Genomic DNA, 12,352 nt, shown 5'->3' with positions numbered 1-12,352 from the left:
TATAACGTTACTGTATGGCAAAAAACCCACCACATTCAATCGTGAATGATAATTCTTCAAGTTTTACCAGTGAAACATCAATGCAGCATCTGCATTGTAACCATTTGATCTCAATCTGTTTCATGGGGGTATGCATTTAGATCTTCTTGAGTTATAGTGTTTCAAAGTAGCCTGCAGTGTGGTTTTGAATGATGCAGCCTACAGTGAGTGAATTTTAGAGCGCCTAGTGGCGCTGTTGAATTTTGGCCAAATGAGAGAAAATGCAGTGGTGTACTACTATGCTATTATATTTGGTTATGTAGAATACTGTGATCATTATGTGATCTCGCAGACATGGATTCAGCTTTGATCTAACTGTATTAAACAAGCACCATTCACCTGAGTAGCCTGTTCTCTGTGTACAAATGCGCAGAACATGACCCCTACATGTGCAGACTAAAGATCCTGAAAAGTTGGATCCACAGCCTCTCCATTTATTTTAAAGACAGTTTTATTTAATGGGATAACATGAATTGGAAACAAATAAAATAACACCAGTAGGCTACACCAACATTAGTTTCCATTCATGCAAAGTATCAAAATGATTGCGCAAATCGTGATGCTTGGAGCCGAAGTGTGCTGCTCAGCCGAAGTGTGCTGCTCAGACCACTGCACTATGCTCTAGCAAGCTGTGAGAATACTTGATGATACTTGATGATACTTGATGGAATAAAGTCAATTGGTTTGCATATAGAGTACATGAGATGAGTAATGTAGGGTATGTAAACATTATTTAAAGTGGCTGTTCAGCATTCACACAGGTGGGTCAATTGACTCTAAGGGGATTTTATTAAGATCCAACACTTTTTATGTGTTCTCCTGCAACCCTAGTATATATCAATGTCTTTGTTGTGATGTTACTCTTTTTCCCGACGAAGACCCAGTTGTGTGTCAGGCTAGTAAAATATCACTTTAACAGTATACAGATTTGTTTTGTTTTCATTGAACTAATCGCTCAGTCCAGCACCTGGAAAAGGGTCCTTCTTGAATGTGATCATATTCCTACCAAATCGTTTCTTTTTTCCTTCCTTCTGTCCAGAACTGCCGTATGGCTGGGAGAAGATCGATGACCCTATCTATGGCAGTTACTACGTAGAGTAAGTCCTCCCCGCAAAACAAAAAACATTCCCAGGATATTAGCTAACATTCTCATTAAGTTCTAATCAGGTTTCGGTCTAACATTAGCATTATAACATGCAACAGACATTCAAAGAACATTCAACAAATGCTGTTCTAAGAAAAGTCAATTCTGTCTTCATTGTTTACACCGTAAAGGGGTTACTGTAATATCCACAGTATGTCATTTGCCACTAGCTGTCTGTAAGTTACTGTAATATCCTAGCAATGACACAATACTGTAACATTTATTGTATTCTAGTGTAAAAAAGTCAACGTTACTATAATCTTAATGAAGGAAATACATTGTATTTTATAGTATTTTACTGTAATTAAATGGGATTGGCGCAAGCTGGTTGGCTACTAGGTAATGTGTTTGCGTACAATACCATTTGAAATACAGATTTTTTCACTGCCCACTGTTAGCCACAGATTTAGGACAAAATCCTGACAACACTTTCACCTCAATCATGCACTGATTTCTATTTAAGCTACATTCACCAATTTCAAATTAAATGTGTGTTCTCACCCAAGTATCAATGACTACATTGCAGATGCCTGCCAAATCTCACAACGCATGGCTAGGTGTTGAACATATAAACTAACCACATCATTCTGATGCCCATACAAACAGTGCAATGTAATCAGCCTGGAACACTGACACACTGACTAAAACAATGGTTATATGTGGAGAAGGGAACACAAAACACACTGATGCTGCTGGATTTCACTGTCATAGTCCTGTTCCCTGCAGCCACATCAACAGAAGGACTCAGTTTGAGAACCCTGTCCTGGAGGCCAAGAGACGACTGGAGCAGCAGATGCAGAACCAGGGACTGTCAGCTCTGCCTTTACCTACTATATACAGAGGTACAACAACACCCTCACAGCATCAGACACATGGGCTACCTATAATAAGACAGAGCGGTGCGAGAGGGCTCACTCTTGCCAAAGTCTGTCCTGAATAAGCCCACTGCGCTTCTATGGGCATAATATGCAGACCTAAGCTTGTCGCCTTCATTCCTGCCTTTGGGACATTGACTCACATTGATAGGGCGGAGACATGAGCGTCTCATTGATATTTTACCAAAATTAAATAATTACGTCTGTCCAAAAAACTATTCAAAATACTTTACCAGAGAGCTTGACATAACCACACAGGATATTTTTTTTTGTTTTTGCTGTGGATTCACAAGTGCATAGGCCTATGCTTATTTGGGAAGCCAGCAATTTGGGCAGGACATGTGGCAATAGGTCTAGCTGATTATTGAGTTTCGGCTGTCGGTGAAAAGCATTGAAAATGTGTGTAGATAATGTGTCTTGAGTATAATTTAAAATATTGAGACAAGAAGAAGGGGAGGTGTGTGTGGCTAAGACATGGATGTCTCTCTCCAGAATGCATGCACTCTGCTCTCCAGAATGTGCTCCGATGTCTCCGCAAATTCTTGCACCTTCATTATTCCATTGCGTGAATGTATGTAACCAGTAGGCCTAGTAAATGTACCTTTAATTCCAGTCATTTGGTTTAATTAATTTCTGTTAATGCATGAATCACAGTCATTTATTGTTCCCATTCTCGGAGTGGAAACGTTGTTGGCAGAGTGTTGCTTTACAGTCCCCACTGTTCCATAAGGTGTTTTTTTATCTGTTTTTTTAAATCAAATGTTCTGCTTGCGTCAGTTACTTGATGTGGAATAGAGTTCCATGTAGTCATGGCTCTATGTAGTACTGTGTGCCTCCCTTAGTCTGTTCTGGACTTGGGGACTGTGAAGAGACCTCTTGTGGCATGGCTTGTGGGGTATGCATGGGTGTCCAAGCTGTGTGCCAGTAGTTTAGACAGACAGCTCAGTGCATTCAACATGTCAATACCTCTCATAAATAAAAGTAGTGATGAAGTCGATCTCTCCTCGACTTTCAGCCAGGAGAGATTGACATGCATATTATTAATTTTAGCTCTCTGTGTTCATCCAAGGGCCAGCCATGCTGCCCTGTTCTGAGCCAATTACAATTTTCAAAGTCCTTTTTTGAGGCACCTGACCACAAGACTGAACAGTAGTCAAGGTGCGACAAAACTATGGCCTGTAGGTCCTGCCTTGTTTATAGTGTTGTTAAGAAGGCAGAGCATCGCTTTATAACAGACAAACTTCTCCCCATCTTAGCTACTACTGCATCAATATGTTTTGACCATGACAGTTTACAATCTAGTGTTACTACAAGCAGTTTAGTCATCTCAACGTGCTCAATTTCCACATGATTTATTACAAGATTTAGTTGAAGTTTAGGGTTTAGTGAGTGTTTTGTTCCAAATACAATGCTTTTAGTTTTATAAATATTTAGGGCTAACTTATTCGTTGCCACCCACTCTGAAACTAACTTCAGCTCTTTGTTAAGCACGGCAGTCATTTCAGTTGCTGTAGAAGCTGACCTGTATACTTTTGAGTCATCCGCATACATAGAAACTCTAGCTTTATTCAAAGTAGGTGGCATGTTATTAGTAAAACATTGAAAATAAGCAAGGGGCCTAAACAGTTAACCTGGGGAGTTCCTGATTCTAACTGGATTATATTTGATAGGCTTCCATTAAATAACACCCTCAATGTGTCCATATGTAAAGGCATTAGTTGAATTTTATCATTTTAATTAATATTTTCATGATTAACCAGGTGGCAATAATTTTGAGAAACAAAAAACGTTATTATTTCACAAAAATGTGAATACAAAAATAATCAGAACTGCCATGCAGATAGGTAGAAATGGTAGGAAAAATTGTAAGCTACCCCAAACTTGAAACTCACGAGCTGCCTATTGTCTTTATATTAACACCAAGGTCCCGTAAGAAAAACTGGCCAAATCAAATGGCTGTTTGTTCTGGTGCCAACCCTGGCAATACTAAGGATGTGGGTTAAATTTCCACAGAAATCACATACAACTACTATAAAATATGTATATTCACATAAGTCGCTTTGGATAAAATCATCTGCTAAATGGCATATAATATTAGATACATACAGTACAGTGCACTACGCTTATATTGAATGCTGTATTAGCAATCAACAGCTTATAGTGATAAAGTTTTCCTGCACGGATGTAATCACTATAAGAGGGATTATTATTGTGCCTGAGTTTGGCTGAGTGGGTAACACTGCAAACTCTAGTCCACATATGATCCCTGCTCCGGAGACTGGGCTTTACTTCCTGGTCCAGCCAAACCATTTCTGATATCTCTTCCCTCACCGCATCAAAAACAGAAAATAAATATATATATATACCGAAGACAGGGCATTTTTAACAGGGTTAAATGTCAGGAAATGTGAAAAACTGAGTTTAAATGTATTTGGCTAAGGTGTATGTAAATCTCTGACTTCAACTATGTATGAGGTTTACATACACCATAGCCAACTACATTTAAACTCAGTTTTTCACATTTCCTGACATTTAACCCTGTTAAAAATGCCCTGTCTTCAGTCAGTTAGGATCACCACTTTATTTTAAGAATGTGAAATGTCAGAATAATAGTAGAGAATTATTTATTTCAGCTTTTATTTATTTCATCACATTCCCAGTGGGTCAGAAGTTTACATACACTCAATTAGTATTTGGTAGCATTGCCTTTAAATTGTTTAACTTGGGTCAAACATTTTGGGTAGCCTTCCACAAGCTTCCCACAATAAGTTGGGTGATTTTTGTCCCATTCCTCCTGACAGAGCTGGTGTAACTGAGTCAGGTTTGTAGGCCTCCTTGCTTACACATGCTTTTTCAGTTCTACCAACACATTTTCTATGGGATTGAGGTCAGGGCTTTATGATGACCACTCCAATACCTTGACTTTGTTGTCCTTAAGCCATTTTGTCACAACTTTGTTAGTATTCTTGGGGTCATTGTCCATTTGGAAGACCCATTTACGACCAAGCTTTAACTTCCTGACTGATGTCTTGAGATGTTGCTTCAATATATCCACATCATTTTCTAACCTCGTGATGTCATCTATTTTGTGAAGTGCACTAGTCCCTCCTGCAGCAAAGCACCCCCACAACATGATGCTGTGCTTCACGGTTGGGATGGTGTTCTTCAGCTTGTAAGCCTTCCCCTTTTTCCTCCAAACACAACAATGGTTATTATGGCCAAACAGTTCGATTTTTGTTTCATCAGACCAGAGGACATTTCTCCAAAAAGCACAATCTTTGTCCCAAGTGCAGTTGCAAACCGTAGTCTGGCTTTTTTATGACCGTTTTGGAGCCGTGGCTTCTTCCTTGCTGAGCGGCCTTTCAGGTTATGTCGATATAGGACTCGTTTTACTGTGGGTATAGATACTTTCGTACCTTGTTCCTCTAGCATCTTCACATGGTCCTTTGCTGTTGTTTTGGGATTGATTTGCACTTTTCGCACCAAAGTACGTTCATCTCTAGGAGACAAAACGCATCTCCTTCCTAAGAGGTATGACAGCTGCGTGGTCCCATGGTGTTTATACTTGCGTACTGTTGTTTGTACAGATGAACGTGGTACCTTCAGGCATTTGGAAATTGCTCCCAAGGATGAACCAGACTTGTGGAGGTATACAAAAAGGTTTCTGAGCTCTTGGCTGATTTTTTTTTATTTTCCCATGATGTCAAGCAAAGAGGCACTGAGTTTGAAGGTAGGCCTTGAAATACATCCACAGATACACATCCAATTGACTCAAATGTTGTCAATTATCCTATCAGAAGCTTCTAAAGCCATGACATATGAGTCTGGAATTTTCCAAGGCACAATTTAGTGCATGTAAACTTCTGACCCCCTGGAATTGTGATACAGTGAATTATAAGTGAAATAATCTGTCTGTAAACAATTGTTGGAAAAATGACTTGTGCCATTCACAAAGTAGATGTCCTAACCGACTTGCCAAACTATAGTTTGATTGTAAGAAATTTGTGGAGTGATTGAAAAACTAGTTTTAATGACTCCAACCTAAGTGTATGTAAACTTCCGACTTCAATAGCAGATGTATTTTTTAGGAGTGATTATTCTACTGTATTACTGGCCTACTCTAACCCACAATTCTCCAGAGAAGCCCCCATTCACGAGGGACCCCACCCAGCTGAAGGGCTCCTTTCTGTCCACGGCTCTCCAGAAGAGCAACATGGGCTTTGGCTTCACAATCATTGGAGGGGATGAACCGGATGAGTTCCTGCAGGTCAAGAGTATCATACCCGAGGGCCCTGCTGCACAGAACCAGAAGATGGACACAGGTACTGTGTTTTAGGAACTAACCACACACACACACACACAATTTAGTTGTTACAAAATCATGAAATTTATAAAGCCACATTCCTCTGTGTGTGGGTGGGCGGTTCAGTGCTCCTCCAAACATTTTCAAATTATTCAGGCACATAATAGCTGTTACGGTTTTCTTTAGGTGAAGGAGAGTCGGACCAAAATGCAGCGTGGTATTCTTGATACATATTTAATAAAGAAGAAAACACGAACAATACAAAAACAACAAACGTAATGTGAAAACCTATACAGCCTATCTGGTGACAACAAACACAGAGACAGGAACAATCACCCACGAAACACACATATGGCTGCCTAAATATGGTTCCCAATCAGAGACAACGATAAACACCTGCCTCTGATTGAGAACCACTCTAGACAGCCATAGACTATGCTAGATAACCCTACTAAGCCACAAATCCAATACCTAACAAAACCCCAGGACAAAACACACCACATACAAAAACCCATGTCACACCCTGGCCTGACCAAAATAATAAAGAAAACACAAAATACTAAGACCAGGGCATGACAAACCCCCCCCCCCCCCCAAGGTGCGGACTCCCGACCGCACAACTAAACCCATAGGGGAGGGTCCGGGTGGGCGTCTGTCCACGGTGGCGGCTCGGGACATGGACCCCACTCCAACCAAGTCTTAGTCCCCTTGTAACGAGTCCTTTGATTGGCGACCCTTGCCGCCGACCTTGGCCTAATAACCAAGGACCGCTCGGGACTGAGGGGAAGCTCGGGACTGAGGGGAAGCTCGGGACTGAGGGGAAGTTCGGGACTGAGGGGTAGCTCGGGACTGAGAGGAAGCCCAGTACTGAGAGGAAGCCCAGTACTGAGAGGAAGCCCAGTACTGAGAGGAAGCTCAGGCAGGTAGTAGAATCTGGCAGATCCTGGCTGGCTGGTGGCTCTGGCAGATCCTGGCTGACTGGCGGATCCTGGCTGACTGGCGGATCTGGAAGATCCTGGCTGACTGGCGGATCCTGGTTGACAGGCGGATCTGGAAGATCATGGCTGACTGGCGGATCCTGGCTGACTAGCGGATCTGGAAGATCATGGCTGACTGGCGGATCCTGGCTGACTGGCGGATCTGGAAGATCATGGCTGACTAGCGGATCTAGCAGCTCTGGCTGCTCCATGCAGACTGGCAGCTCCGGCAGCTCACTGCAGACTGGCAGCTCCGGCTGTTCCATGCAGACTGGCAGCTCATGCAGACTGGCAGCTCCGGCTGCTCCATGCAGACTGGCATCTCCGGCTGCTCCATGCAGACTGGCAGCTCCGGCTGCTCCATGCAGACTGGCAGCTCCGGCTGCTCCATGCAGACTGGCAGCTCTGGCTGCTCCATGCAGATGCTAAACAGGCGGGAGACTCCGACAGCGCTGGAGAGGAGAAAGGCTCTGGCAGCGCTGAACAGGCGAGGCGCACTGAAGGCCTGGTGCGTGGTGCTGGCACTGGTGGTACTGGGCCGAGAACACGCATAATAAAGAAAACACAAAATACTAAGACCAGGGCGTGACAATAGCATATCTACGGTCAGCCTAGGCTATATCTTGCTTATATCTTGCTATATCTTGCTCTATCCCTCTTGCTCGCTCACTGTCCTGATTTCACACTCTGCTGCTTGCTGTCTCCCTCTCTCTTTGACATTCTCTCTCTCTCACACACACACACACACACACACACGCACACACACGCACCATCCCTGACTGATATTTGCTGGCCTATTGGAGCTGTGGTGTTGCTGTGTGGGAGGGGAGTATGTTTACGTTGTCTGTGTGTGTCTGCACGCGTGTGTGTTTGTTAACCATCACCAGGTTGGCATAGCAGTACAGTGGCAGTGTGATGGTTGTCTCTTGGTGCCAATACACTCCAGATGGTTGTCCACAGAGACACACTGAGCCTCTGCTACACACACACACACACACACACACACACACACACACACACACACACACACACACACACACACACACACACACACACACACACACACACACACAGTATCTGTACTTTACTTATATTTGTGACAACTTTTCATTTACACTACATTCCTATTGAAAGTAATGTACTATTTACTACATACATTTTCCCTGACACCCAAAAGTACTCATTTTGAATGCTTAGCAGGACAGAAAAATTGTCAAATTCATGCACTTATCCCTGGTCAAGCCTACTGCCTCTGATCTGGTGGACTCACTAAACACACATGCTTTGTTTATAAATTATGTTGGAGTGTGGCCCTGGCTATTCGTAAGTAAAAAAAAACTAGAAAATGGTGCCATCTGGTTTGATTAATATAAGGAATTTGAAATTATGTATACTTTTACTTTAGATACTAAATTATATTTTAGCAATTACATTTACTTTTGATACTTAATTATATTTTAAATCAAATACTTTTAGACTTATACTCGAATAGTATTTTCTGGGTGAATTTTCTATTTGTATTTATTATGGATACCCATTAGCTGCCAAAGCAGCAGCTTCTCTTCCTGGGGTCCAGCAAAATTAAGGCAGTTTATACAATCTTAAAACATTAAAATACATTCACAGATTTCTATTAAGGTATCATTACTTTTACTCACGCCCCCCCCCACCCACCCACACACACACACACACACACACACACACACACACACACACACACACACACACACACACACACACACACACACACACACACACACACACACACACACACACACACACACACACACACACACACACACACACACACACACCCACCCATGTAGAGCTTTGCCTTCGTTCTAACTCTGCTGCCATATTGATATCATGGGCCTCTGTGACACTCTAGGGCAGGGGTTGGCAACAGGTGAAACCAGCCCACGAGTGTTTTTCTTTGGCCTCCAAAATATTAATGTTTTGGGGGGATTTTAGTGTTTGGTAAAAATGTACTGTAAAATCACCAATTCAGCAAAGAAAATCTGTTCCCAAGTTTTCCTAGAAATAAAAAGAGAGACGTGATCATGTCTCAATGTTATCAAGGTAAATACAATCTCTTTTTGGGTATACTTTGTAAGTGCCTTAATGTGCCTTGGCAGCAACTAATGGGGATCCGAAATAAATATATAACATTTGCAGTGTACAAATTACCATCTGCTCTGACAAAAATTGGCCCCCATCTGAATCCTGCTCTAGGGACATCGGACTTCTTCTGTGTTTACTAATTATACACACTCTATAGTTCGCTAGAGATTCCCATGATAGACTTAGCTGAGACACATTTGAATGTGTTTGTTCAATACATTATGTTTTTATACCTGTTTCAGACCATCTTCTTCCATTTGATACCTAATGAACAAGAACTCTGCCTCCTCCCCCTTTAGGTGATGTCATCGTCTACATCAATGACATCTGCTGCCTGGGCACCACTCACGCCGATGTGGTCAAACTCTTCCAATCTGTTCTCATTGGACAAAGCATCACCCTGGTCCTCTGCCGGGGCTACCCCCTGCCTTTTGACCCCGAGGACCCCAGCGGGGCATCCGCCGGAAACTCCCTGACCCCCATTGGCATGGAACACCACCCCATGGTGGTGAACGGGCGTAGCAGCTACAACCATTACCTGGAGTACCTCTCCCTGAGCTCTCAGCTCCCTTCGCAGGCTCTAGCCCAGCCTGGGGCACCCCACCCTGGGGACACCCACCTGGATGGGTCCTCATTACCGCTCACCAACCCCGGGTCCGCTCCGACCGTGACGCCGCGCGACGACAATGTCTCCATGGTGTCGTCAGGGGCGACGGGGATCACCGGGGGCGTGATCCAGGGGGCGGAGCTGCTGACGGTGACTATGGTGAAGAGGGCAGAGGGGTTCGGGTTCACCATCGCCGACAGCCCCACGGGGCAGCGGGTCAAACAGGTGGGGTGTTATTCTTGTGTTAACCTTCTATGTTGTACATTTTGCATTGTGTATTCTACTTCTCTATCTGTGTCCGTTTGTCCATCCGTCCCTCTGTCTGTCGTCACCCCTAGTTTTCCATCCTCATACCTGACTATGTTCCATGTTGTACAGGTGTTGGAGCCGGTTGTGCAGGACGGAGTGAGTCTGAATGAAGGAGACCTGATCCTGGAGGTGAACCAGCAGGGTGTGGTGGGGGCAAGACACGGCCGTGTGGTGGAGCTGCTCAAAGAGTGTCCTGTCGGAGCCGAGGCCACGCTACTCATACAGAGAGGAGGAGGGGAAGGTAGGTCTTTCTGTCTCTTGAACAGCCTCTTTCTGACTTGATTACCCTTTTCACACTACTGAGCTTAGCTGAGCCAAGCCGAAATGTACTAGGGTGGCTTGATTAAGCACCCACAATAGATCATAGAATGGACACAGAATCGGCTGTGTTTGCACTTGACCACACTCTATCACTATCCTTTACAATGCATGTCCCTTTGTGCTTCTGAAATGAGTGGAAGAATTAAATACACCACCATCTTTGACCCAAGGGCGTTGCTAATTACCTTAGGCTGCCTGTACCAGCCGACCCATAGAACAACTCACATACACATACACAAAGGCACACATGCATACACACACATGCAGACTTGAGGACACACACACACACATTAACACATACAGTTCATTCGGAAAGTATTCAGTCCCCTTGACTTTTTCCACATTTTGTTATGTTTACAGCCTTATTCGTAAAAGGATCTGACCCCTTTTCAAATTTTTGCCTAAAATGACATCCCCAAATTTAAATGGATTAAATTGTTTTGTCAGCGATTTCAGACTCGACTCTTCTTGGGTATGACGCTACATGCTTGGCACAGATCCTCTCAAGCTCTGTCAGGTTAGATGGAGAGCATTGCTGCACAGCTATTTTCAGGTCTCTCCAGAGATGTTTGATCGGGTTCAAGTCCGGGCTCTGGCTGGGCCACTCAAGGACAATCAGAAATTTGTCCCGAAGCCACTCCTGCGTTGTCTTGGCTGTGTGCTTAGGGTCGTTGTCCTGTTGGAAGGTGAACCTTCCCCCCCCAGTCTGAAGTCCTTAGTGCTCTGGAGCAGGTTTTTAATCAAAGATCTCTATGTACTTTGCTCCGTTCATCTTTCTCTCGATCCTAGCTAGTCTCCCAGGCCCTGCCCCTGAAAAAGATCCCCACAGCATAATGCTGTCACCACCATGCTTCACAGTAGGGGTGGTGCCAGGTTTTTCTTCCAGGCGTGATGCTTAGCTTTCAGGCCAAAGAGTTCCATCTGGGTTTCATCGGACCAGAGAATCTTGTTTCTCATGGTCTGAGAGTCGTTTAGATGCCTTTTGACAAACTCCAAGCGGGCTGTCAAATCAAATCAAACTTTGTCATATGCGCCAAATAAATGCTTGCTTACAAGCCCTTAACCAACAGTGCAGTTCAAGAAGAAGAAAATATTTACCAAGTAGGCTAAAATAAAAAATAATAATAAAAAGTAACACAATACGAATAAAAATAATAGGGCTATATACAGGGGCACCTGTACTGAGTCAGTGTGTGCAGGCTAGTTGAGGTAACCTGTACTTGTAGGTGGGGGCGAAGTGACTTTGCATAGGTAACAAACAACCAGTAGCAGCAGTGTGCAAAAGGGAGGGGGGGTCAATGTAAATGTTGTGAATTGTTCAGCAGTCTTATGGCTTGGGGGTAGAAGCTGTTGAGGAGCCTTTTGGTCCTAGACTTGGCGCTCCTGTACCGCTTGCCGTGCAGTACCAGAGCGCCAAGTCTAGAACCAAAAGGCATGTGCCTTTTTACTGAGGAGTGGTATCTGGAGTGGCCAGACGCCACTCTACCATAAAGACCTGATTGGTGGACCAATTTTATTGGTCACATACATATATTTAGTAGATGTTATTGCAGGTGTAGCAAAATGCTTGTGTTCCTAGATCCAACAGTGCAGTAATATCTAACAATACAAAGAAATCTAACAAGTTAAATAATGGAATTAAGAAATATATAAATA

At 43.5% G+C, this 12,352-nt stretch overlaps 1 protein-coding gene across 4 annotated transcripts in view; it reads left to right on the top strand.

The window, feature by feature from the left end:
- The window catches only part of LOC110525190 (membrane-associated guanylate kinase, WW and PDZ domain-containing protein 2), a 245,508-nt gene that overhangs the window by 187,808 nt on the left and 45,348 nt on the right, over positions 1–12,352 (top strand). For all 4 annotated transcript variants that reach the window (XM_036980672.1, XM_021605194.2, XM_021605162.2 and 1 more), the window contains 5 exons: positions 1,079–1,136; positions 1,910–2,025; positions 6,198–6,380; positions 9,759–10,291; positions 10,445–10,616. In XM_036980672.1, the coding sequence (XP_036836567.1) occupies positions 1,079–1,136; positions 1,910–2,025; positions 6,198–6,380; positions 9,759–10,291; positions 10,445–10,616 (1,062 nt within the window). The remainder of the gene's footprint in view (positions 1–1,078; positions 1,137–1,909; positions 2,026–6,197; positions 6,381–9,758; positions 10,292–10,444; positions 10,617–12,352) is intronic.

Source organism: Oncorhynchus mykiss, chromosome 1 (assembly GCF_013265735.2).
Source record: "Oncorhynchus mykiss isolate Arlee chromosome 1, USDA_OmykA_1.1, whole genome shotgun sequence".
NCBI lineage: Eukaryota > Metazoa > Chordata > Actinopteri > Salmoniformes > Salmonidae > Oncorhynchus > Oncorhynchus mykiss.
The sequence above is the reverse complement of the archived record's forward strand: the minus strand, read 5'-3'. Positions and strand labels throughout refer to the sequence as shown.